The following is a 27,899-nucleotide window of genomic DNA, read 5'->3' on the forward strand; positions in this document are numbered from 1 at the left end:
CTGGGCCTTCCCGGTAGTGTGGGGAGGTCGGGAGACCCGACATCCGGAGCCCACTCTTGCTCCAGAGTGACCTTGAGAAAGGCAGTAATAAAACTCTGTCCGCCTTACTAACACCCATCTGTAAAGCAGGCATGAAAGTTTGCTTGGAGCTAAACACCACCAAAAAAGTTGCTATCTGTTGCATACTTTTAAGAAACTTCTGCTCGGCTTTAAAAAACACACATCTCTTTTTGATCGTGGAGCAGAAGAAAGGTGCTGCTTTGACTTCGGAGGGTCGGAAAGCGAAACATACTGAAAATTTGGAATCGATTTATTGCATCCATTATGGTTTTTATAGAGAATTGCTCTAGCCCAGGCTGACTTGGAATTCACTGTGTAGTCTCAGCGTGGCCTCCGTAATCCTCCTACCTCTATCTCCCCAGTCTGGGATTAAAGGCAAGCGCCACCATGCCAGGCTTGCTTAAATGTAGATTAAACAACAACAAAAAATGTAGATCAGTTGATTCCGTTAACAGGTAAGGAGAAGTTGGCAGATCTAAAAAAATTTTTTTTTAATAGCCGTAATTGCTTTAACTTTTAGACTGCCCTCATGGTCCAAAGACCAAGATGTTTTAAGAATAACGGGGTTTCACATTTTAAAACATGATGTAAGGTTTGAACTTTTCACTCTGATCTGAATTTCACTTAATGGAAGAAAATACTCTGGGTAAAACTTTTCAAATTGTTTCTTCTGAGCATGAAAATAGTTATCTCCCACTCATGATGCCTTAGCCTGTAATTTTACCAGCAACTCTGCTTGTATTGATTGTAATTGTATTGTATCTGAATTATTGCAAACTTATTTCAACGATTTTTCTTTGGACTGTACCCAGAACTCCAAGTCCATAAAAAGAAGACTCTCCCTTTTAGTAATTGAAGAGTCTAGGAACATTACTGTTGGACTTGAATTGAAAAGTAGTAATTTAGAACGTATTGCCTACAGGTTGTCTTTATACAAGTCCTCAAAGTAACACTGAGGAAAAGTTACTTCCTTTTATAGGCATTTTTAAAAAGTTAAAAATATATTTTTCAGAGACAATTAATTGGCTGTTAAAATACAAATTGAATGTCAGGTGTTTGTGCACTTTTTTGGCAAGCTACAACGCCCCCACGTCTACATTTCCGGAACTTTTTACCGAGTGAATTGGGAAGTACAGGCTTTAATTCATCTAGCTGGTTTTCTTGAGGATAAAGTAATGAATGGAACCTGGTTTTTCCAGCATGTTAGGCAAGCGCTGTACCACTGAGCTATACCCCTCCCCCTCCTAGTTAGCTTCTTTTAAGATTTAGCTGTTCCCTTTGCAGTTTCAGAAATAACACATAAAACCTTATTTCCCATCATGTGGTTAATTTTGGTTTTGTGAGGTAGGGTCTCGGTACCTCACGCTGACCTTGAATTCACTCTGTATTCTGACAGCAATCTTCCTACCTCTGCCTCCTGAGTGCTGGGATTAAAGGCGTGCGCCACCACGCCTGACTAAAAGAAAAACTTTTTAGAGAGTGTAATCAATCAGGCATGGTGTTGCACGCCTTTAATCCCAGCACTCGGGAGGTGGAGAGTTCAAGGCCACCCTGAGACTACATAGTGAATTCTAGGTCAGTCTGAACTAGAGTGAGACCCTACCTTGAAAAACCCTCCACCTAAGAGCTGGGATTACAGGTGTGCTACCACACACAGTCTTTGTGTTATTTTTCTTCTCCCTCTAGTACAGAATGTCCACAAACTCAGCAATTCCCCTGCCTCAGGCTCTCCAGTGCTAGGTTTTTGGACAGGAACTGCCTCATCTAGCTGTACAAAGATCTTATTTATTTGCATGATTTTTGCGGGGGTGGGAGGTGGGATGGAGTGCACCAAGGTCTCTTACTGATGCAAACAAATACCAGATATGTGGCTAGCTTTATATGACTGCTGGGGAATCGAACTCAGCTGGACTGGATTTGCTAGCCAGTGACTTTAGCCCTAAATCACCCCCCCACACCCCGCCAGCCTTACAAGCACTTTTTTTTTTTTTTTTTGGTTTGGTTTTTCAAGGTAGGGTCTCACTCTAGCCCAGGCTGACCTGGATGGAATTCACTATGGAGTCTCAGGGTGACTTCGAACTCACAGTGATCCTCCTTCCCCTGCCTTCCCAGTGCTGGGATTAAAGGCATGTGCCACCATGCTCTGCACACAAGCACCTTTTATTTTTTATTTATTTATTTTTTTTAATGTGCATTTAGTATTTTTATTTATTTATTTATTTATTTGAGAGTGACAGACACAGAGAGAAAGACAGATAGAGGGAGAGAGAGAGAATGGGCGCGCCAGGGCTTCCAGCCTCTGCAAACGAACTCCAGACGCATGCGCCCCCTTGTGCATCTGGCTAACGTGGGACCTGGGGAACCGAGCCTGGAACGAGGGTCCTTAGGCTTCACAGGCAAGCGCTTAACCACTAAGCCATCTCTCCAGCCCACAAGCACCTTTTATTTATTTTTTAAAGTTTTATTTTATTTAAATTTATTTTGACTTTTATTTTTTGAGAGTGACAGAGAGAGAAAGCGGCAGATAGAGAGAGAGAGAATGGGTGCGCCAGGGCTTCCAGCCACTGCAAACTAACTCCAGACACGTGCGCCCCCTTGTGCATCTGGCTAATGTGGGTCCTGGGAAATCGAGCCTCGAACCAGGGTCCTTAGGCTTCACAGGCAAGCGCATAACCGCTAAGCCATCTCTCCAGCCCCTACAAGCACCTTTTAAAAAGCATTAGAAGCATGAAAACATAGTTGTTGTCATAAAGCCATTGGGAATCATACAAGATACTGTAAAAAATCTGGTGTGATTTACTGGCTTGTGTGGGGGAAAGGGGCCTTCGCCTTGGAAATATCCTCTAATCTCTTTTCTTCCATTTTCAAGCTTGATAGTCTAATAAAGGAGGTTAAGTGTCTAAAACAAACTGGTTTTAAGTGATAAAAGCGGAAAGACCAAAACAAAATTCTGATCTGGGCTTTCTAAATTTACATTGTAAAGAAAGCTAATTCCAAAGAATGAATTTAAGCTGGGTGTGGTGTCTCATGCTTAATTACAACACTCAGAAGGCCAGGCAGGAGCATCTCAAGTTCATGGCCAACCTTGGCTATATAAGTGAGACCCTTTTTCACAGAATAAAGAAAAAAATTGATTTGGAAAACTACAAGGTATTTGTGAAATAATCTTTAGTTTGATGACTAAAGTGTTTAAAAACAGGAAAATTCCAAATAGGAATAATCAAAATGTATTGACTTCTTCCTCCTCCTCCTATGTGCCAGGACCTCTTTAAACAATTTATTTGCATTGACATAACATAATTTTACTTATTTACTTGTTTTGGTTTTTTGAGGCAATAAGAGGGAGTCAGGTAGCTTTGTTAGGTAGTTTAGGGTGAGTGGGCCCTGAAAGTAAAAAAAGCAGCAATGTCTTTATGTCTGTTCTTACAAGCTCTACTTTAATTTTCTTTCTCAGTCTGATTTGTCTCAATTCTTTGGGTAAAAATAGACAAACTCAGAGTTAGGAGTTCGAGGACCTTTCCTGAACACCCTAAACCCCATTAAAGTAGGGTCTCATGCTAAGCCCAGGCTGACATGGAACTCACTATGTAGTCTCTGGCAGCCATCCTACCTTGCCCCCTCCCACCACTGCCGGCACTAAAGGTGCGCATCACCAGACCTGGTGACGTACATAGTTCTTTCTCGTGTACATGTGCATGCCAGGGTTTCTTACTGCTGCAAATGAGCACCAGATACATGCACAGGTTTACCTCTCCCCCTTAGGTAGGGTCTCACTAGTCCAGGTTTACCTGGAACTTGCACTGTAGTCCAGGCTAGCTTCAACTCAGTAGCAATCCTATCTGCCTGCTGGGTTTAAAGGTTAGGATTAAAGGTGCTGACCAGACAATTTACATAATTCTTTTTTTTTTTTTTCTTTTTTTGGCTTTTCAAGATAGGGTCTCACTCTAGCCCAGGTTGACCTGGAATTCACTATATAGTCTCAGGGTGGCCTAAAACTCAGGATTATCCTCCTGCCTCTCAAGTGCTGGGATTAAAGGTGTGTACTACCACACCTGGCCAATTTACATAATTCCTTTTTTTTTGTTTTTATTTATTTATTGGTTTTTTGAGGTAGGGTCTCAATCTAGCTCAGGCTGACCCAGAATTCACTATGGAGTCTCAGGGTGGCCTTGAATTCACAGCAATCCTCCTCCCTCTGCCTCCCAAGTGTTGGGAATAAAGGCGTGCACCATCATGCCCAGCTTGTTTTTCTTTTTAAAAAATATTTGTTTGAGAGAGGGAGATACAGAAATAGGCAGGTAGAGTGAGAGAATGAGCGTGCCAGTGCCTCCAGCCCTGCAAACGAACTCCAGATGCGTGCACCACCTTGTGCATCTGGCTAACAGGAAAATTGCTGGGGGGGGGGGTGATAAATTTTTTTTTTTAAAAATAAGACATTTTCTTGGGGGCGGCAATGCTGAACTATGAACTTGGAGCCTTGTACATACTAGGCAAGCGTACTACCAGTGAACTACATCCCAGTCCTGAAATATTTTATTGTGATGTGTCAGTTATCCATTTCCCAGTTCAGGTAACTAACGGGTCATCAAAGCTTTTGAATTCCAGAAATAAGTAGATAAGTACTGGCTCTCTTTTTGAGTTAAAATCTTGCTTATGTAGCTCCAGGCTATGATCCTCTTGCCTCTGCCCTCTGAGTGTTGGGATTTTTAGCTGTGTACCACCATGCCCAGTACACTTATAATCCTAGCACTTAGGAGGCTGAGGCAGGAGGATGGCCATGAATTTGAGGCCACTTAAGTAGACCTGTCTCAAAATACCAAGAAAAATGTTTCATTTTATTTTTTAACTTTTTAAATTTTATTTTAAATATTTATTTGAGAGAGGGAGAGAATGGGCACACCGGGTCATCCAGCCAGCGCAAACATTGCACCACCTTGTGAATCTCTTATGTGGGTCCTGGGGAATCAAACTGGGTCTGTTGGCTTAGGCAAGCTCCTCAACTGCTAAACCATCTCCAGCCCATGCAAACGAACTCCAGACATGTGCGCCCTCTTGTGGTATGCTGCAACATTGTGCGCTTGGGTCGCGTGTGTCTGGCTATGTGGGACCTGCAGATTTGAACATGAGTTTTTAGGCTTTGCAGGCAAGTGCCTTAACCACCAAGATAATATCTTCAGCTCTCATTTTATTTTATTTGCAATAAGGGTTGGGGGGCGGCTGGAGAAGATGATTTAGTGGTTAAGGCATTTGCCTGCAAAGCCAAAGGACCCCGGTTTGATTTCCCAGGACCCAAATAAGCCAAATGCACAAGGAGTTGTGTGCATGTGGAGTATGTTTGCAGTGCCTTGAGGCCCTGACGGTCCCATTCTCTTGCTCAAATAAGTAAATAAATAAATAAAATATATTTTAAAAAGGAAAGAGAGAAGAAGGGAGGGAGGGAGAGGGCATGCCAGGGCCTCTCCAGCCCCAAAATGATTTTTTCTCCCTCCCTCCTGTTCCTTACTTTCTTTGTCCCAGACTCAGAACTAGCACTCAAGTGATCTCACCTCTAGTAGCATTTGTTTGTAGTAGGGTCTCACTGTAGTTCAGGCTGACCTGTATTTCATCTTGTGGACTCTAGTCCTAAGCTGCTCTGGAATTCACAGTGATCCTCCAACCTCTGCCTCCAGAGTGCTGTGTCCAGCTGTTAAAAGTTTGTTTTTTTCCTTAGGTTTTGCAAAGTGTTTTCATATTTCAAAATAGTAGTTTTAACTGAGTTACCTGTTTTAAGAGTTTTAAGTAGTTAAACTCACTGTTAACTTGAGGCATGAAGATAGACAAGATGGAGTGTGTGTGGCTGGGGAGATGGCACAGCAGGTAAAGGCACTTCTTGGAAAGCCTGCCATCCCATAATGCACCTAAAGCCAGATGCATAAAGTGGCACAGGTGTCTAGAAAGTTTGTTTGCAGCAGCTAGAGGCCCTTGTGCATCCATCCTGTTTGTTTCTAGAAGTCAGGACACTTTAAGTGGAAAAGCTTTTTGTTACCTCCTTTTTATCTGTTGTGTTAAGAGAAATGAGTGTATACCATCAAGAGCTCAGTCATTGTTGGTAGGAGAGGTTTACCTTAAAAAGAATTTTTTTTTGAGAGAGAGAATTGGCACACCAAGGCCTCTAGCTACTGTTAACAAACTCCAGAGGTGTGAACCAGCTTGTGCATCTGGCTTAATTGGGACCTGGTGAGTCAGACATGGGTCCTTAGGCTTCATAGGCAAGTGCCTTAACTGCTAAGCCATCTCTAGCCCTCTTTATTTATTTTTTTAGGAATTTATTTTTATTTGAGACATTTTTTAAAAGAGGATTTTCTTGAATTTCATTATGAAATCCTTTTTTAAAAATAATATATTGGGGGCTGGAGGGATGGCTTAGCAGTTAAGGCATTTGCCTGCAAAGCCAAAGGTTTAATTCCCCAGGACCCATGTTAGCCAGATGCCCAAGGGAGGGGAAGCCTCTTCGTTTGCAGTGGCTAGAAGCCCTGGTGTGCCCATTCTCTCTCTCTCTTTCTCCCCTCCCCACCTCCCTCTTTCTGTGTCAAGTAAATTAAAAAATATATATACTAGACGCTAGGTTGGTGGTTCGGTTGAGAACTTTCTGTGCACTCATAATAACTTGTATTTTGTTGTTGTTTTTTGAGATGGATTCTTGCTCTAGCTTAGGCTGACCTGAAATCACTGTGTAGTGTCAGGGTGGCCTTGGACATAGGGTGATCTCCTGCCTCAGCCTCCCAAGTGCAGGGATTAAAGGCATGTACCACCACTCCCGGCTTGGCAACTAGAATTTGATTCTCAATGCTCATGTGAAAAGTTGGGGTGGCAGCAGCAAGGGAGATAAGACCAGGAAAATCGCTAGTCCCTAGGGTTCTCTAGCCACCCAGCCTAGCTGAAAAAGTTGAGATTCAGGATCAGTGATAGCTCCTGTCTCAAGGAAATAGATAGAGCAAAGTTCAATAGAAGACACCGGACATCACTCTGTGCATGTGCATCTGTACACAGGCATATTCGAGTGGAAAAAAGCCACAAACCCTAAGCTAAACATTCTCAACTCTAGTCCTTAGTTTTTTAATCCTGGGTTCCCCATATCTGTTCTTTTTTAATAGGAATTCTTTACATTCTAAAACAGTTGCTGTGACCATTTATTTTGAGTTCTTTGGTTGAGACCTTGCATGAATGATACCTTACTGTGCACTAGCAGCAACAGATAACAAGAAAGGTTCTCAGATTACCTCTTATAAGAAGAACCAAGATGTTAAATTTTTTGGTATATGTATATGCAGATGTGCAGACTTTGTAAGCATGCATGCAAGGGCTTAAGAAGGATGTTAGGTATCCTCTATTGCCCTTCCTCGTGTGTTTGCTTAAGATAAGGTCTCTGAACCTGGAGGCCACTATTGAGTTTTTGGTCATGTTTTTGGTTTTTTTGAGGTAGGGTCGCACTCTGGCTCAAGCTGACCTGAAATTCGCTATGTAGTGTGAGGCTGACAAACTTGTAGCAGTCTTCCTACCTTGGCCTTCGGAGTGCTGGGAGTAAAGGTGTGTGCCCCCGCACCCAGCTCATTTGGGTTTTATGTATCAGTATTCACCATATTAGAAAATAAAACTGAAAGCCTGGCTTGGTGGCACACACCTTTACTCCCAGCACTTGGGAAGCAGAGGAAGGAGGCTCACTGTGAAATTGAGGCCACCCTGAGACTACATAGTGAATTTCAGCCTGAGCCAGATTGAAACCCTACCTTGAAAAACAAAATAAAAAAAACAAAAGAAACCCGAGATTTAGATATTTACATACTGAAAAATAATGATACTTAATGCTACACATTGGCAGAATAATGGATAGATAGATGTGTTTCTTAATGAGTTGTTACTGTAGTTGTTTGGATATAAAATGACCTTTATAGACTGTTTGAATAGTTAATCCCCAGGTAACAATGCTATTTGGGAAGTTGTAGAACCTTGAGGTGGTGAAGGTGAAGTCTTGCTGGCAGAAATGGGTCACTGGAGTGGACGTTGAGGTGTTACAGCCTAGCCCTGCTTGCTCTTGCCGCTTTTGTCCTGCTGATGTGAGGATGTGGGCCAACATCGTGCTCCTGCCATGCCTTCCAATCATGCTGAAAATTTCCCTGAAAACTGTAACCTAAAATTAACCTTTTCTGAAGCTGCTTCTGGTCAAGAAAAGACCTGAACAGGCAATGAGAAAGTAACTGAAGTACTATTTATCTTGGGCAGAAACTGGAATTTCTGTACTTCTCCTTTGATGCTAATGAAGTCTCCTACTAAGGATCCTGCTCTATTTCTCTCTTGTCACTTAATGTTGAACTCTATCCACACCCATACATTACTGTGCCTAGGATTGTAGCTAGAACAACTGATACAAACAAACTTGTTGGGAGGAAGGGTTGTGTTGATTGATGTTAACACTCCATTGGAACTTTTCTGTTGATTGGAAAGTATTGTAGAAAGGAAAGGAAAAGCTTACTAGACAGAATAGGAATAAAACTAGTAATCTCTTTCTCAGTCTCTCTTTTTCCAGGTAGGGTGTCACTCTGGTCCAGGCTGGGATTAAATGCATGTGCCACGACACCTGGCTTATCTTTTTTTTAAAAAAAATATTTAATTGCAAGCAGAGAGATAGAGGAGAGACAGATGGAAAGAGAATGGACATACATGTGCCCCTCATGCATCTGGCTTGCATGGGTCCTGGGGAATCGAACTTGGGTCCTTTGGCTTCGCAGGCAAACACCTTAACCACTAAGCCATCTCTCCAGCCCCTAATTTATCTTTCATTAATATCTTAGTCACTTCTTAACTCTTAGGGGATATGCAATGGGAGACCAAAGCTGGGCTTAAAGTGGTATGACTCCAAGGCCAGAGGATGTAGCTGAAATGAGTTTTGGGAGAGGCTCATCCCCTAATCTGCACAGTTATGGCAAAGCACATGTGGAAACAGTGGCCGTTCAGCAAGAACTTCCTTACTGATTTTGAAGGCAACACCAAGATCTTGTCCATTCTTAGCATAGAGAATTCTATTTCATCACCTTCAAAGTTAGCAAAACAAGTAATCATATCATTTTCATCAAACTTCTCTCCATAACCCTCTGTCTCACAGTTGCATGTTTTTATTCCTTTCAGTCAATAACCATAAGAAAATTCTTCAACAAGCAACATTCCACTTGTTAGTGACCAGCCAATCCGAACTTCATGTTTATCAATATCTTTCGTATATAAATGCCTTACCGGGATCTTCTCAGTTACCTTCATCTCAAGACAGATTGCCTTTTGACACTCCGTAAGATGCTCTTCCTCCAGCCCAAAGAAAAGCAAAACTCTCCATAGTCGGGGAGGAAGCATTGAGATGATCTCTTGATATTTTAAAATGTAGATCACAGTTATAAGTATCGGACAAACCACCGTGTCATCGAAGTGGCTGAGATTTGGCTCTGCTGTACTTGTTTTCTTCAGTGTACTCAAAATATCCCCGGCCATGATCTTCTCATGGTCTCTTAACGCTTCTTTTTTTTTCCTCAATTTTTATTAACATTTTACGTGATTATAAAAAATACCTCATGGTAATACCCTCCCCCCACACTTTCCCCTTTGAAATTCTATTCTCCATCATATCCCCTCCCCATCGCAATCACTTTTTTATTTTGATGTCATGATCTTTCCCTCCTCTAATGATGGTCTTGTGTAGGTAGTGTCAGGCACAGTGAGGTCATGGATATCCAGGCCATTTTATGTCTGGAGGGAGCACGTTGTAAGGAGTCCTACCCTTCCTTTGGCTCTTAGATTCTTTCTGCCACCTCTTCCGCATTAGACCCTGAGCCTTGGAAGGTGTGATTGAGATGTTACTCAGTGCTCCAGTCACTTCTTTCCAGCACTATGATATCTTCTGAGTCATCCCAAGGTACTGCCAACTGAAAAGAGAAGATTCTCTACCCAAAGTGAGAGTAGTCTTAACGCCTCTCTTTTTATCATCCTTTCTGCTGTTTTGCTGTCTCCCGGCACCACCTCCTCTGCCTTCCGTCTTCTTCTCGTCCCCTAATATTATGAATCACTAAGAATAAAAGAAATAGCCAATACCTGAAAATCCTTACGCTCTTACTTTAGAAGGGCCCTTTGGGAAGGAATACTTCAAATTTTCAATTTGTAATTTTTTTCCTTCCTGATTAACTTGACCCTGTAACACAACTGAGAGAGTTTTGAAGAAAATACAAAGGTAACTGACACTTCTCCTACCATCTTTTACTTTCTATATATATATATATAATTTCTATATATATATAATTTTTTTTTCAAGGCAAGGTCTCTAGCCCAGGCTGACCTGGAATTTACTATGGAGTTTCAGGGTGGCCTCGAACTCATGGCAGTCCTCCTACCTCTGCCTCCCAAGTGCTAAAGTTTTAAAGGTATACGCCACCACACCCGACTATTTTATGTATTTTTATACATACGGTGAAGAATGTTCAGAAAATTGAGGGGAAAGAAACTTCTAATATATGGGTTTGCTATATCTAAAACTAATTGAGTTATATAAAAGGGGAGTTCTATCTAGAGCAATTTTTTATTACTTGCAAACAGAGAGGGAAGAGAGACAGAATGAGAATGGACCTGCTAGCGCCTCTAGCCACTGCAAATGAACTTCAGACATATGTACCACTTTTTGCATCTGGCTTACATGGGTACTGGGGAATTGAATCTGGATCCTTAGCTTCACAGGCAAGCACCCAAACAGCTAAGCCACCTCTCCTGCTCACAAAATGTTTTTGTGCTCAGGAAATGGCTTAGTGGTTAAAGTTACTTACTTGCAAAGCTTGACGGACATCCATTTGCATTGGCAAGGCACCCTGGTACATGTGCACATATACCAGAATGAATATAGGAGCAGTTCTTTATCAGTTATACCCATGGTAGGAATAGCTTGCATATTTTTAGACTGGGTATACTTGTCATTGAAAATGTGACATTGAATAACTCTGTAGAGAAATCTTTGTGTCATAGCAACATCTGTTGTTATTTGAAGTTTGGTGGTTCCTTTTATGTTTTTCTTTTTGTTTATTTGAGAGAGAAAGAGGGAGAGGAAAGGAAGAGAATGGGCACAGCAGGGCCTCCAGCCACTGCAAATGACCTCTAGACACGTATGCCACCTTGTGCATCTGGCTTAACGTGGGTCCTGAAGTCGAGCTGAGGTACTTTGGCTTTGCAGGCAAATGCCTTAACCGCTAAACTATCTTCTCCAGCCCTATTTATAAGTATTTATTTATTAGGGTGAGAGAGAATGGGCTCTTCTTTTATAACCTCCTGTTAGGGTTTTTTGAGGTAGGGCCTTGCTGTAGCCAGGCTGACCTGGAATTCACTATGTAGTCTTAGGGTGGCCTTGAACTCATGGTGATCCTTCTACCTCTGTCTTCTGAGGGCTGGGATTAAAGGCATGAGCCACCATAGCTGCCTTATTTATTTATTTATTTTTGCTATTAGCAAGCAGAGAAAAGGAGATATGGTGAAAATGGGCACACTAGGGCCTCTAGCCACTACACACAAACTCCAGATAATGTCACTTTGTTCCTCTGGGTGGGTGCTGGGGAATCAAGCCCAGTTCGTTAGGCTTTGCAGGCAAGCACCTTAATCACTGAATCATTTCTCCTCCCCTCCTTTTTTTTAAAAAAATATTTATTTGCACATAGAATAAGAAAGAGGGAATGGGCACACCAGGATCTCTTACCACTGCAAATAAAAATCCAGATGCAGCTGGGCATGGTGCTCCATGCCTTTAATCTCAGTACTCAGGAGGCAGGAAAAGGAGAATTGCTATGAGTTCAAGACAACCCTGAGACTACATAGTGAATTCCAGGTTAGCTGGGGCAAGACCCTACCTTGAAACAACAAAAAATAAGAACTCCAGATGCATGCACTGCTTTGTGCATCTATCTGGCTTACGTGGATATCGGGGATTCGAACTCAAGCCACCAGGCTTTGCGAGGAAGCACCCTTTACTCTTTAACCATCTCTCTCTTCCTGAGGTAGGGTCTCCCTCCAGCCAGGCTGACCTGGAATTCACTCAGTAGTCTCAGGCTAGCCTTGAACTCATTACCATCCTCCTACCTCTCCTTCCCAAGTGCTTGGATTAAAGGCATATGCCACCACATCCAGCACCATTTCTCTTTCTCTTTTTCCAAGGTAGGGCTTGTAGCCCATACTGACCTGAAATTGACTATGTCATCTCAGGGAGGCCTCATACTCACAGCCATCCTGCTATCTGTGCCTCCTGAGAGCTGGTATTAAAGGAATGTGCCACGGTGCCCGTCCAGCTCCATCTCTTAAACTGTAAGAATTCTTGTCTGAATCTCAGTAAGCCAAGAATAGGGGAAGGAGTAGGCAGAAAGAAGAGCCGGGCATAGTGGCACATGCAAGGAGGATCACTGTGAGTTCAAGGCCACCCTGAGAGGAAGAAAGGTATTTGTTGAACCAGTTACAGTGAATGCTTGGCTGCTTTAAATATCAAAAGGGTAAAGGATGAAATTTTAGTTAAATTGTTCACCTGTGTTGGAAATGATAGGTGGAGTTGTGAAGCAGGAATGTGTACAGGACAGTGGTCACACTTTTATTCTGTATCAATTAGTACTGTTCTAATACTAGTAGATTGTACTGTGTCAGGACAAAGTAAATTAGTAAACGTTGAGAGCACTGATTCTTTACCAACTTTCTAGCCACTATTTAGATTGTGTAAAGCAGCTGTAAAGTATAACATGAGAAGGAAGGAACGTGCTGTATGAGAGAAAGACACTGCAGAAAAAACAGCCTTTTCTTAAGCATTTGTGGCCCAAACATGCCTTCATGGTCTCACGTAGCCCAGCTTGACGTGGATGTGCCCAGCATCACTGGGCCTGGCCTGAGAGGATTTCAGAGATTCCAAGCACAAATAATGATGAGGAGGAAATGTTGATTACCCTGACAGATCAGAACATTATTGAAGTATACTTCATAAATATGTATAATTGTTATTAATCAAAAAATTTTATGTGGTACATGGAAATGCCAACACTCCCAATTTGGTCATTTTTCATTATATCCACACTGAATAAATCCTATTCCATAAGTGTATGTTGTAGTTACCTGCTTGTTGCTGGGACAAAACACCCAACCTGAAACAGCTGCAGGGAGGGAAGGGATTTTTGTTGTTGCTATGTGTATTTGGCTTATAAACGACAAGAAGCTCCATATCCTGGCAGGGAAAGAAAGGTAGAGTAGAGGCTGGGCATCACTTCTAGCAAGACTCTGCCTCCCAAATTGCCACCTGCTAGGGTCCAAACATTCAAAATGCTTGAGACTGGAGAGTATTTTATATTCATACTACTACAATGTATATGGCTAATAAAATTTTAGAAAGTGACAGATCATTTGCTATTTGTGCTGTCTCCAAATTGTTTTTGGTTTCTCAAGTTAGGGTCTCATTCTAGCCCAAACAGACTGGCACTCAATTCTAACTACTGACCAGTCCCAAACTCACAGTGATCCTCCTACCTCTGCCTCCCAATTGCTACAATTTAAAGACCCGCCCCACCATGCCTGGCCTTATAAATTGTTTTTATTGCCATACAATCTTTAGTCTTCCTACTATCGTGTCTGTCTTATTAAATGTAAACACAGGCCAGGCATGATAGTACATGCCTTTAATCCCAGCATTCAAGAGGTAGGAGAATCACTGAGCTCCAGGTCAGCTTGGGCTAGAGTGAGACCCTACCTCAAAAACTACAACAGGGGCTGAAGAAATGGCTTATTGGTTAATGCACATGCCTGTAAAGCCAGGATCCAGGTTCGATTCTCCAGGTCCTACATAAGCCAGATATACATGTGGCATATGCATCTGGAGTTCATTTGCAGTGTCTAGAGCCCTGCCATGCCCCACCCCCTGTCTCTAATAAGTAAATAAAAATGAAAATAAAATTCTTAACAAAACAACAAAAAGTAAACATGTAAGGCTGGAGTTGTGTAGTTTAGTGGTATAATACTTGTTCAGCTCATTTGAGACCTTAACTTGGCTACAGTTCTACAAAAAGTAGTAATATAAACATGTTTCTTAGGTTATGTAAGTATATTTAAAATAATATTTTTTAAGTTCCTATTCTTTAACTGGAGTGAGATATATATCTAATGTTTAAAAATGTATGTGTGCAAGGAAATATTTTATGGCTTTATAATAACATAACTAAAATGCCTCTTGTTCCATAGGTTCTCTACTTTTGGAGTCCAAAATAAATCCTAACACTGCATACCAGAAACAACAGGTAAAAAATTAAAGATTGTATCTTGCACAAAACTGTATTTGCATCCTTTCAATTTGGTGATTAAATGACAATTTATCATTTGATAACTTAATTTTTTTTTTCTTTAGGGTTTTCAAGGTAGGGTTTCACTCTGGTTCAGGCTGGCTTGGAACTCACAGTGATCCTACTACCTCTGACTCCAAGTGCTAGGATTAAAGGCCTGTGCCACAACACCTAGCGCATCATTTGATTTCTTACAACTAGAGTTTAAAGTCTCATCCCATCCGTGCCCCCCCCCCCCATAGGGTCTCACTCTGGTCCAGGCTGGAATTCACTGTGTAGTCTTAGGGTGGCCTTGAACTTGTGGCGATTCTACTACTTCTGCTTCTTGAATGCTGAGATTAAAGGTGTGCGCCACCACGCCTGGCAGAAGCCTTTTTCTCAATGCTGAAAGAATCCATGGCCTCTCACATAGTAACAGGCATAAATTAATCTCCTTAGCAACAATAATTTTAAATCAAGAAGAAAAACAGTTGCCTTAAGCCGAGTTTATGTTCCATATATTCTAGCTATAGCCTATATATTACTGAATATATATAGCTATATATTACTGAAATTAAAACCCATGTATCCTGATGTATCAGGGTTTTGTTTTTAAAGAAAATGAGCCAGATTTTTATTTGTTCATTTCTTGCATTTGAAGTACTCTTCAATGACATCCTTGCCTGTAGCCCTTAACAACTTCACAGCTGCAGCCAACCACTTTGCAGGTTTCTCCTCAGTCAGTTTTGCAGAGGCCTAGAGCCATTCCCCTAGTTTCTTGTTGTCATTAACCTTAATTAGGTTGACTTGGTGCTTAGCACTAAAAGCTCCACCAACCTGACATACATTGCCTCATCACAATTGGATGAAAGCGCACACAGTATACTTGGCACTTTTCTAAGGTTTTGGTGACTTCACAGATTCCATGTGCTACACCAGGACCTCTTGGCGGAGCAGTGGTAATGTCCAGCAGCAGTGCCTTCCTTAGCCATGGCAGTGGGTTACAGGTGAAACCGAATCTTGAAAGCCCCCAAGCCTCCACACAACCCAGCAGCAGCAGGGAAAGAGCACAGCTTGTTCTTTTTTTCAATACTTTTTATCTTATTTGCACGCAGAGAGAGAGAGAAAGAAAGAATGGGTGATCTATGGCACTCCCTCACCCCCTGTGTGCATCTTGCTCATGTGGGTACTGGAGAATCGAACCTGGGTCTTTTGGCTTAAGCCATCTCCAGCCTCCACAGCTTGTTTTTAATATTGAAGGAAGACAGTGATCATTGCTGTAGTAATCAACCACTAACAGCTTAATGATTGAGGTTCCTTTCTAAGTTGTTATAGATGATTCTGCTGATTGAAAGAACTACATTTGAGAAATAGGAATCTGATTTCTTTTGGTTTTTCGAGATAGGGTTTCACTCTAGCCCAGGCGGATCTGGAATTCATTATGTAGTCTCAGGGTGGCCTCAAACTCAGTGATCTCTCCTACCTTTGCCTCCCAAGTACTGGGATTAAAGTGTGTCACTGTGGCTGACTAATTTTTATTATTTATTTCAGAGAGAGAGAATGGATATGCCAGGGTATCTAGCCACTGCAAATAAACTCCAGATGCATGTGCCACCTTGCACATCTTGTTTAAATGGTTACTGCAGGATGGAACCTGGGTTGTTAGGCTTTGCAGGCCTTAACCTTAGCTAAGCCCTCTCAGCCCGGGAGTCTGATTTCTTATGTCCTTAGTGAGGCATAGTGCTATTAGAGGTTTGACCGAAGCGTCAGTTTGAGTACACTTTCTTACTCTCTTTGTTTTGTTTTGTTTTGTTTTTTTGAGGTAGGGTCTCATGCTAGCTCAGGTTCACCTGGAATTTACTATGTAGTCTCAGGCTGTCCTTGAACTCTTGGTGATCCTACTGCTGCCTCCCAAGTGCTGGGATTAAAGGTGTGTACCACCACACCTGGCCTCTAACTCCTTTCTAACATGGAAAGAGCTTGAAAGGAAATCCTTCATCTAGTACCTACTGCCCTTCATCAAATGGTGCTTTGTATGCACATTTAAATATAGTCTATAAAGGCAGTGAAATAATCGGTCTTTTTTTAAAATTTTTATTAGCATTTTCCATGATTATAAAAAAAAATCCCATGTTAATTCCCTCCCCCCCCACTTTCCCCTTTGAAATTCCATTCTCTATCATATTACCTCTCCATCACAATCATTGTACTTATATATATACAATATTAACCTATTAAGTACCCTCCTTAATCGGTCTTTTTAATGCCATGAAGGTACAGATAAAAAAATTAATTTAGAGGAAAGAAATGTTCATCTATTTATAAACAAAGTGCTTTCCTTCATCATTGACTAGTAGAAGTTAGTATTGGTTTTGTTTTGTCATATTAGGCCATAAGATGATTATTTGCCTGATACCACACAATAACAAATGGGAGCAAGGAAAAGTAACTGTTAGGAAAGCTATATTACCTCTGACATATCTAGTGCTGATTTGTCTACTAAACTCTTGGTATATTTTTGTGGTAGTGTGCTGATAAAAAATTCTCTTCCTTGGGCTGGAGAGATGGCTTAGCGGTTAAACACTTGCCTGTGAAGCCTAAGGACCCTGATTTGAGGCTCGATTCCCCAGGACCCACGTTAGCCAGATGCACAAGGGGGCGCATGCGTCTGGAGTTTGTTTGCAGTGGCTGGAGGCCTTGGCACGCCCATTCTCTCTCTCTGCCTTTCTCTCTGTGTTAAACTCTCAAATAAATAAATAAATAAAAATGAACAAAAAAATTCTCTCCCAATCAGTTCTGTATTGAGGAATTACAAAGTAAATTAAAAATGATGGATTGAGCTGGGCATAATGGTAAACACCTTTAATCCCAGCAATTGGGAGGCAAAGGTAGTAGGATTGCCATGAGTTCCAAGGCCACATTGAGACTACATAGTGAATTCCAGGTCAGCCTGGGCTAGAGCAAGACCCTACCTCAAACCAGAAGAAAAAGTTGGAGAAATGGCTTAGCAGTTAAGGAGCTTGCCTGCAAAATCTGAGGACCCAGGTTTGATTCCTTAGTACCCATGGAAGCTAGATACACAATGGGACACATGCATCTAGAGTTTGTTTGCAGTTGCTAGAGGCCTTGGTGTGCTCATATTCTCCTTCTCCCACCCCCCATCTTTCAAATATATAACTGAATACTACTACTTGTGAATACTGGGATTTAAAGGCATGAACCTGCACACCTGTCTTTAAATTTTCAAGGCCAAGCTAGGAGGATTGTTGTGAGTTTGATGCCAGCCTGAAGCTATATAATGAGTTCCAGAACAGCCTGGGCTAGAATGAGATCCTACCACAAAAAGAAGCAAGCCAGTTGTGGTGGTGGCACATGTCTTTAATCCCAACACTTGGGAGGCTGAGTGAGAGAGGATTACTGTGAGTTTGAGGCCAGCCTGGGCTAGAATGAGACTCTAAGCCAAAAAAACAAAAAAAGGAATGAATACGTAAATATAGTATTGGTGTAATTTTCTTGTGTCTTTTAGTGCGTATTATGTACTCATTTTAAAGTCTTGCTGGGCGCAGTGGTGCATGCCATTAATCTCAGCACTAGTGAGGCAGAGGTAGGATTGCTGAGTTCGAAGCCACCCTCAGACTACACAGTGAATTCCAGGTCAGCCTGAGCTAGTGAAACCCTACCTCGAGAAACAAACAAACAAAAAGCATTGGTCTATAAAACACTGTTTTCACAAAGTCTAAATAGGCAGTGGTTATTACCAATAGCAGTGTTAATAAAAGCAAAAAATAATCTTGTCAATAACTGTTCATTTGCTTATAATTTGAAATAATTTTTCCTCCTTCAAAGGACACTCTGATTGTGTGGTCTGAAGCAGAAAATTATGACTTGGCCCTTAGCTTTCAAGAAAAGGCTGGATGTGATGAAATTTGGGAGAAAATATGTCAGGTAATAAATTAGTGTTTCTTAATTTTTTTAACTTAGCATACAAAATAATGGTTTTTGCTATGATTTTTAAATACAAATATTGTACATGCTCATACTATGTCACCCATTACCCTCCATTGTTTCTCCTCCCCTGTTTTTCTGGTCCCCTTCTTGTAAATAGTTGTTCTGCTTTTATATCTAATGTAATTCATGAGTAAATGTGAAATCTAATTTACAATAAGTGAGGGGGAAACTTGCAGTTTGCGTTCCCCTAGCACCATCCTCTGTTGTTTCCCTCTTCACATCCTCTCCTTACCCAAAATATCCCCTATTCTACTTTCATCTTGCTCACGTGTGTGGCTTGACAGGGTCCTACCACATTGCAAACACTCCACATTTCAGAAGCATGTGGGCACCCATGTGTTTAGCTCTTGTGGGCACTGGGGAATTGAACCAGAGAAGTCAAGCTTTTTGCATCAGGGCCTCTAGTCACTGCAGATGAACTCCAGATGCATGCATCCTCATTTGGAGAATCAAACCTCGATCTCTAGGATTCCCAGGCAGGCGCCTTAACTGCTAAGCCATCCCTCCAGCCCATATTTTTTAGCTTTTTTTGGGGGGGGGGGTTGGGAGGACAGCATTTCAAGGTAGGTTTTCACTCTAGCCCAGTCTGATCTGGAATTAACTACGTTGACTTGGATGGCCTCAAACTCACGGCACTCTTCCTACCCCTGCCTTCCTGAGTGCTAGGATTAAAGGCATGTATCACCATGCCTGGCTAACATTTTTAAATCTAGGCTCTGCGTGTGAAATAAACATTATCTTTATAAGTCTGGCTTTGTTTGTTTGTTTGTTTTTATTATTTATTTGAGAGAGGCAGAGAGAGGGAGGGAGGGGGAGAATGGGCACATTAGGGCCTCCAGCCACTGCTAATGAACTCTAGATTCATATACCATTCTGTGCGTGTAGCTTACGTGGGTACGGGGGATGGAGCCTCACACCGGGGTCCAAGTCCATTGTGTATACAGTACCCGCTCATCTGTTGGTAGGTGTCTAGGCTGGTTCCATATCATGGCAATCAGCGTGGATATGAAAGAATTCCCGTGGTAGTTCTATTTGTTGTCTTTTTTTAAACTTTTTTTTTTTTTTTTTTTCTTCGAGGTAGGGTCTCACTCTGGCTCAGGCTGACCTGGAATTCACTATGTAGTCTCAGGGTGGCCTCGAACTCATGGCGATCCTCCTACCTCTGCCTCCCGAGTGCTGGGATGAAAGGCGTGTGCCACCATGCCTGGCTTTTTTTTTTAAACTTTTTAAAATTTATTTTATTTTTATTTGAGAGAGAATTGGTATGCCCCAAGGATCCTCTTGTCTCCTGCTCCCACCCTGGGTTAAAGGCACAGGCATGTGCACCATGCGCAGTTTAGATTTTGTCCTTCAGAGTTCTTCTACAGAAAAAATGAGATCAGTAAGTTCAGGCTATGCAAAAAATATCTATTATTCAGACAAATCTTGTTCTCCCTTTGTCTTCTTGAGTTAAGTATTTCCAATATGGATAGTCTTTGTTCAGCCTATATTAATCTCAAATCTGAACTCAGTCTGTAACTGTCATGCTTGGCCCTCCTTTTATGTTATCATTAAAGTGTCACTTATTGTTGGGCATGGGGGCTCACACTTGTAATCCCAGCACTGGGACATGCTGAGGCAAAAGGTTTGGAATGCATTCTAGACTGGCTTGGGGATGAGAGTAAGAGCTTCTCTCACAAAAATAAATTTTAAAAAATCAAAATATCGTTTCTCAATCTCACTTTATGGACTCTATCATCTTAGGTTATTCTAGCTAACTTTAAGGAAGTCATATTTCCCTTCTGAAATCTTACATTTTTCTTTTTTTTTGTTGTTTCTTTTGTTTTCCAAGGTAGTGTCTTAGAATCTAGCCCAGGCTGACCTGGAACTCACAGTGATATTCCTACCTCTGCTTCCAGAGTGCTGGGATTATTAAAATCATTTTTTAAATATTTTAATTAAACATTTGAAATGCCATCTTTTTTACTTAGGCATACACACAAACTTATTTATTTATTTATTTATTTATTTATTTTATTGGAGGCAGGGGGGAATGGACATGCCAGGGCTTCTAGCCACTGCAAACAAACTCAAGATGCGTGTGCCACCATGTGCATTTGGCTTAATGTGGGACCTGGAGAATTGAACCTGGATCCTTTGGCATCATAGACACACATTAATCACTAATCCGTCTCTTCAGCCCTTAGATTTTTATTTGAGAGAGACGCACACTGACAGAATGGGTGCTGTAGGACCTCCAGCCAGTGCAAATGATATCCAGATACATGTGCCACCTTGGGCATCTGGTTACGTGTGACATGTGGAATTGAACCTAGATCCTTTCTTATGCTTTGCAGCCAAGCGCCTTAACCATAAGCCCTTTCTCCAGTTAAATAAAACATTCATAAAACTTGAAAATAATCACTAGTTTTCTTATGACTCATTCATGAAGGAATATCATTTAGATTTGCAGAATATATTTTGTCAGCTATCATGTTGTTTTTCATAGGTTCAAGGAAAGGATCCTTCAGTGGATATCACTCAGGACCTTGTGGATGAATCTGAGGAAGAGCGATTTGATGATATGTCATCACCAGGTTTAGAATTGCCATCTTGTGAATTAAGTCGCCTCGAGGAAATTGCAGAACTTGTGGCCTCATCTTTACCTTCCCCCCTCCGTCGTGAGAAGCTTGCACTAGCACTGGAAAATGAGGGTTATATTAAGAAGCTTTTAGAGCTTTTTCATGTGTGTGAGGATTTGGAAAATATTGAAGGACTGCACCACTTATATGAAATTATCAAAGGAATCTTCCTCTTGAACCGAACTGCTCTTTTTGAGGTTATGTTCTCTGAGGAATGTATAATGGACGTCATTGGATGCTTAGAATATGATCCAGCTTTATCACAACCACGAAAACACAGGGAATTTCTAACAAAAACAGCCAAATTTAAAGAAGTGATTCCCATATCCGATCCTGAATTGAAACAGAAAATCCATCAAACATACAGAGTTCAGTATATACAAGATATGGTTCTCCCCACTCCTTCAGTCTTTGAAGAAAACATGTTATCAACACTTCATTCTTTTATCTTTTTCAACAAGGTTGAAATTGTTGGTATGTTGCAGGTGAGTTAGAGTTTATTTTATTTTATTTTTGCAATTACCCTGCCTTAGCCTTTCTGTTGCTGGGAATAAAGACCCACACAGCAACAGCTTTCTCTGTTGGTTTCCATCTCTACTTCTTTACCTTTCCTGCTGAATTCTTTTTTTCCCTCAATTTATTTATTTGAGAGCGACAGACAGACAGAGAATGGGTGCGCCAGGGCCTCCCGCTGCTGGAAACGAACTCCAGACGTGAGCGCCCCCTTGTGCATCTGGCTAACATGGGTCCTGTGGAATCAAGCCTCTAACCTGGGTCCTTAGGCTTCACAAGCAAGCGCTTAACCACTAAGCCATCTCTCCAGCACCTTTTTCTTCAATTTTTATTAATATTTTCCATGATTATAAAAGATATCCCATGGAAACCGGGCATGGTGGCGCACGCCTTTAATCCCAGCACTCGGGAGGCAGAGGTAGGATCGCCATGAGTTCAAGGCCACCCTGAGACTACATAGTGAATTCCAGGTCAGCCTGGACCAGAGTGAGACCCTACCTCGAAAAAAAAACAAAAAATAAAAAATATCCCTTGGTAATACCCACCCTCCCCCAATTTCCCCCTTTGAAATTCCATTCTCCATCATATCCCTTCCCCATCTCAATCAGTCTCTCTCTTATTTTGATGTCATGATCTTTTTCTCCTCTTGTTTAGGTAGTGTCAGGCACTATGAGGTCATGGATATGCAGGCCATTTTGTGTCTGGAGGGAGCACGTCGTAAGGAGTCCTCACCTTCCTTTGGCTCTTACGTTCTTTCTAACACCTCTTCTGCATTACACTCTGAGCCTTGGAAGGTGTGATCGAGATGTTACTCAATACTCCAGTCACTTTTTCCAGCACTGAGATACCTTCTGAGTCATCCCAAGGTCACTGCCACCTGAAAAGAGAAGATTGTATACCCAAAGTGAGAGTAGCGTTAATATAAGAGTATTTTTCCCCTTACTTAAAAAGGTATCTGCTTAAGTGATACCACTTACTTGCTATAAGGAAAGATGTTTTTCTTAGCTGGTTGTGGTAGCACACATCTTTAATCCCAGCACCCAGGATGCAGTGGTAGAAGGGTTGCTGTGAGTTCAAGGCCACCCTGAGACTACATAGTGAATTCCAGGTCAGCCTGGGCTAGAGTGAGACCCTACCTTCAAAAACAATAATAATAATAGTAGTAGTAGTAACAACACAGAATTTTTCTTAAATCATTAAATTGAGTTTTTAAATTTTGTTAAGGTCTAGAAGTTTGTTTTTTTTTAATTTATTTATTTGAGAGAAAGAGGCAGAAGAATGGGTGCCACTGCACATTAACTCCAGGCGCCTGTACCACCTTGTGCATCTGGCTTACATGGGTCCCGGGGAATAAAACTGGGTCCTTTGGCTTTGTAGGCAAGTGCCTTAACTGCTAAGCCAACGCTCCAGCCTAATGTAAGTGTTTTGATGGCATTCTCATCATAAACTAGGGTGCCAGGGTCTGGAGGGATGGCTTAGGGGTTAAGGCGTTTGCTTACGAAGCCTAAGGACTCTGGCTTGATTCCCCAGGACATGTAGTAAGCCAGATGCACAATGGGATACATGTGTCTGGTTTGTTTTCAGTGATTGGGGGCTCTGATGTACCCATTCTCTATCTACCTCTTCCTATCTCTCAAATAAACATTTTTTTTTAATAACTGGGGTGCTGGAGAGAGAGCATAGCCATTAAGGCAGTTATTTAGCAGACCCTGGTTCAACTCCAGGGTATCCACATAAAGCCTGATGCACAGTGCTGTGTATCTGGAGATCATTTGCAGTAGCTGACAGCCCTGGCACTCATTGTTACTCTGTCTTCATCCTGTGCAAATTCCAGATGCATGTGCCACTTTGTGTATCTGGCTTTGCCTGGATACTGGGGAATTGAAATTGGTTGTTGGGTTGTTGTGCTTTGCAAGCAAGTGCTTTCACTGCTGAGCTATTTCTTCATCCCTATGTTTGTTTATTTGATATTATTTTGTGAAGTGGTTTTTTTGTTTGTTTTTAAAGCAGATCAGAAGCTTAGAGTTCTGGGCCCAGAGCCCAACAGAGGAATTGAGGGAGTCCAGCTTGAAAAAATTTACAGAGGAATGATAGTAATAAAATAATTTATATCAAAAAAATAATAATTTATATCAAATTTTAGGGAATATATTTTCTTATGAAGTAGACTTAATATCATGAAGTAGACTTAATATCATGAAGTAGACTTAATATCATGAAGTAGTTTTGGAATAAGAAAAAAAGATGTCATCACAATATTAATTATATAGGGTTAATGGAATTCCTGGGTATTGATACCGTAAAGTCCTAGTCTTAGGGTTAAGGGAATATAGTAGAGGCAGCAAATTGTGTCTTCACATATCCCTTAAAGGCACGTTTGATAATGGGTGACAATATTTGGGAGTTGAGATATATGTATTTTTTACTACACTTGTCACTCATTAGCTGCTGTAGGATTTGAAAAAATATCTTTTTAAATATTTTTAAAAATTTGTTTGAGAGAGGGTAAGCTGCTCAGAGTGATGGAGAATCGATGTGCCTCTAGTATATGTCGGTCCTGGGAAATGGAACCTAGGTCCTTTGGCTTTGCAGGCATGCACCTTAATTGCTAAGCCACCTCTCCAGCCCTGAAAAGGTTTCTTAACCTTTTAAAATTTCTTTTGAGGGCTGGAGGGATGACTTAGCAGTTAAGGCATTTGCCCGCAAAGCAAGGGACCCAGGTTCAATTACTCAGGACCTACATAATAAGCCAGATGCACAAGGGGGCACACACGTCTGGAATTTGTTTGCAGTGGCTGATGGCCCTGGCATGCCCATTCTTTCCCTCTTTCTCTGTCAAATAATAAATAAAATAATAATAAAAATTTCATTTAATAGGCAGAGAGAGAGAATGGGCATGCCAGAGCCTCCAGCTATTGCAGATGAACTCCATATGCATCTTGTGCATCCGGCTTATCTGGGTCCTGGAGAGTTGAACAACCCAGGTGTATTTCCCTAATATTCATGCAAAGCAAGATGCACAAAGTGGTGCATGCATCTGAAGTTCGTTTGCAATGGCTATAGGCACTGGCATGCCCATTCATCCACTTTCACTCCACAGGTTTGCAAAATAGGGTTGTGTAGCTGGGCATGATGGAACATGCATTTAATCCCAGCACTTGAGAGGCAGAGGTAGGATCACTGAGTTTGAAGCCACCCTAGACTACATAGTGAATTCTAAATCAGCCTGAGCTCGAGCAAGACCCTACTTCCTAAAACCAAAAAAAAAGTGTATTGAGGCTGGAATAATATTGAATCTACTTTTAACTAAAGTACAAAATAAATATTAACAAATCTTGATTTTTAAAAAGTTGTAGTAGAAGCTGGCTTAGTGATTAAATCGCTTGCCTGTGAGGCTTGATGATCCCATTAGAATTTCTAATACCCACATATGCTATATAGACGAGGTGGTGCGTGTTTCTGGCTGGAGTTTGCAGTGGCTAGAAGCCCTGGTATGTCCATTCATTTTCTGCCTTTCTCTCAAGTGAATGAGTAAAATAATTATATATATACATATATGTGTGTGTATTTTTGACTACACTTGTCACTCTTTTTATATATACATATACATATTTATATATTATATATATATATATGTTTTGTTTTGTTTTTGGTTTTTTTTTTGGTTTTTTGAGGTAGGGTCTCACTCTAGCTCAGGCTGACTTGGAATTCACTATGGAGTCTCAGGGTGGCTTCGAACTCACAGCAGTTCTCCTACCTCTGCCTCCCAAGTTTGGGATTAAAGGTGTGCGTCATTGCACCCAGCTTTATTTTTATGTTTTATTTATTTATTTGAGAGGTAGGCTTCACAGGCAAACGCCTTAACTCATTTTCCCAGCCCCCAAATTAATATTTTTGATAGGAACTTCCAATTTCTTAGTACTTTGGTTTTCTTTTAACTTTTTTGCAGTGGGGGGGTCTGAGGGGGGTTGAAATAGAGTCTCACTCTACCTCATGCTGACCTGAAATTCACTATGTAATCTCAGGGTGGCCTCAAATTTACGGCAGTCCTCGAACCTCTGCCTCATGAGTACTGGGATTAAAGGTGTGCACACCACACCCATCTTGAAATTGTGTTTTTATACACTCTTACCATAATATCAATAACTTTGTCCTTTTATTTCACAGGAAGATGAAAAATTTCTGACAGATTTGTTTGCACAACTAACAGATGAAGCAACAGATGAGGAGAAGAGACAGGAATTGGTAAGAAATTAGATCTTAATGAATGATAGAAAGTAAAACAACAGACCTTTTGTATTCACTCAATATTTTTTCCCAATTCTGTGTTAACTTTTTAACACAGCCTTTTTTCTAATTGCAGGTTAACTTTTTAAAAGAATTTTGTGCATTTTCACAAACGCTACAACCCCAAAACAGAGATGCATTTTTCAAGACTTTGTCAAATATGGGCATTTTACCAGCTTTAGAAGTCATCCTTGTAAGTTTGTTTCTTTTCATTTTAAACAACTACTATGTCACATGCATGTACATGACTGTAGCTCATATATTAACAGATGTTAGAACAAGCATTGTAAGTTCAGTATTCAAATCCTTATAGTACATACAAAGAATGACGAATTAAAGTAATTTTTCAGGGGTTGGAGATATGGCTTAGCCAAAGGACCCACTTTTGACTCTCCAGGACCCACATAAGCCAGGTGCACAAGGTGGCACATGAATCTGGAGTTTGTTTTCATTGGCCAGAGTCCCTGGAATGCCTATTCTTTCTCTCCCATTTTTCACATCATCTTAGTTTTTCCAATGTAGGGTCTCACTCTAGCCCATGCTGACCTGGAATGCACTATGTAGTCTCAGGGTGGCTTTGAACTTATAGTGATCCTCACACCTCTGCCACTCAAGTGCTCTGGTTAAAGGCCTGCACCAACCACCTCACCCAGCTTACTATTTTAAAAAGAGGGAGAGATGTGACCATCAGCATCTTGGCTACTGCAATCACTCCAGATGCTTTGCCACCAAGTGGGCATATGCGATCGTATGCATACCTCACCTATGCATCAGGCTTATGTGTGAAATGGAGAGTCAAATATGGGTCTCTTCTTCAGAGGCAAGCACATTAATGACTAAGCCATCTCTCCAGCCGTGTCATATGTATATTGTTTATTTTTACTTACTTATTTGAGAGTGACAGACAGAGAGAAAGGCAGATAGAGAATGGGCATGCCAAGGCCTCCAGCCACTGCAAACCAAACGAACTCAATATGTGTGCGCCCCCTTGTGCATCTGGCTAACATGGGTCCTGGGGAATTGAACCTCGAACTGGGGTCCTTAGGCTTCCCAGGCAAGCTGTTATGCACAAAGCCATCTCTCTAGCCCTATTACTATTTTTTATGGGTGGGTTGGGTTGAGGCAGAGTCTCATTCTAGACCAGTCTTACCTTGAATTCACAGTAATCCTCCTACCTCAGCCTCTAAAATGCTGGGATTAATGTTGTGAGACACTGATTCTAGCCCCTTATTTTTTTTTTCAAGATAGGGTTTCTCCCCAGCAAAGGTAGGAGGAATGGCCATGAGTTCAAGGCCACCCTGAGACTACATAGTTAATTCCAGGTCAGCCTGGACCAGACTGAGACTCTACCTCAAAAAAACAACAAAAAAAGAAAAGAAAAAAAGAAAGGGTTCTTCTTTAGCCCTGGCTGACCTGCAGTTCATTCAGTAGTCACAGGGTGACCTTGAACTCATGGTGATCCTGTTTGGGATTAAAGGACTGTGCCAGCACACCCAGCTGTCTAGCCCTTCTTGAAAAAAAAATGACTTAATTGATAAACAGAGAGGGATGCCTGGAGAGATGGGCACTTAAGGGCCTTTGGTCACTGGTAACACACTGAAGATGCATGTGCCACCTTGTGCATCTGGTTTACGTGGGTCCTGGAGAATTGAACCTGGTTTCTTTGATTTGCAGGCAAGCACCTTAACCATTAAGCCATCACTCTAGCTCCTGTATCTAGCTGTCTTAATAGGCAGGATAATTCTACTTCAGCCTCCTGGTGCTGTGATAGGTTTTGGAAATTTACATTGCTGAAAGTTGGGCATTTTGTGTTTGTTAGAAAATAAGTACATTTTCTCTCCAGGGCATGGATGATACACAGGTGCGAAGTGCTGCTACTGATATATTCTCATACTTGGTTGAATATAATCCATCCATGGTACGAGAGTTTGTCATGCAGGAGGCACAACAGAATGATGATGTAAGTAAGAAGTTAACAGAGCAAAAAATAACCAGCAAGGTAAATATTATTTGCACTTGTAGTAAGTATTTATACGTAGGAAGCTGTAGCTGGATTTAAATTGTTCTTTTAAGA

General features: G+C 41.3%; 1 protein-coding gene across 2 annotated transcripts in view; it reads left to right on the forward strand.

Moving 5' to 3' along the window:
* The window catches only part of Ppp4r3a (protein phosphatase 4 regulatory subunit 3A), a 45,098-nt gene that overhangs the window by 502 nt on the left and 16,697 nt on the right, over positions 1 to 27,899 (forward strand). The window contains exons 2-7 of one of the 2 annotated variants that reach the window (XM_004649336.3): positions 14,320 to 14,375; positions 18,243 to 18,341; positions 20,893 to 21,510; positions 25,706 to 25,783; positions 25,902 to 26,018; positions 27,669 to 27,824. In XM_004649336.3, coding sequence (XP_004649393.1) covers positions 14,320 to 14,375; positions 18,243 to 18,341; positions 20,893 to 21,510; positions 25,706 to 25,783; positions 25,902 to 26,018; positions 27,669 to 27,824 — 1,124 coding nt within the window. The remainder of the gene's footprint in view (positions 1 to 14,319; positions 14,376 to 18,242; positions 18,342 to 20,892; positions 21,511 to 25,705; positions 25,784 to 25,901; positions 26,019 to 27,668; positions 27,825 to 27,899) is intronic. The other variant, XM_004649337.3, reaches the window with a different exon arrangement.

The sequence above is a fragment of the Jaculus jaculus genome, chromosome 7 (genome assembly GCF_020740685.1).
Source record: "Jaculus jaculus isolate mJacJac1 chromosome 7, mJacJac1.mat.Y.cur, whole genome shotgun sequence".
NCBI lineage: Eukaryota > Metazoa > Chordata > Mammalia > Rodentia > Dipodidae > Jaculus > Jaculus jaculus.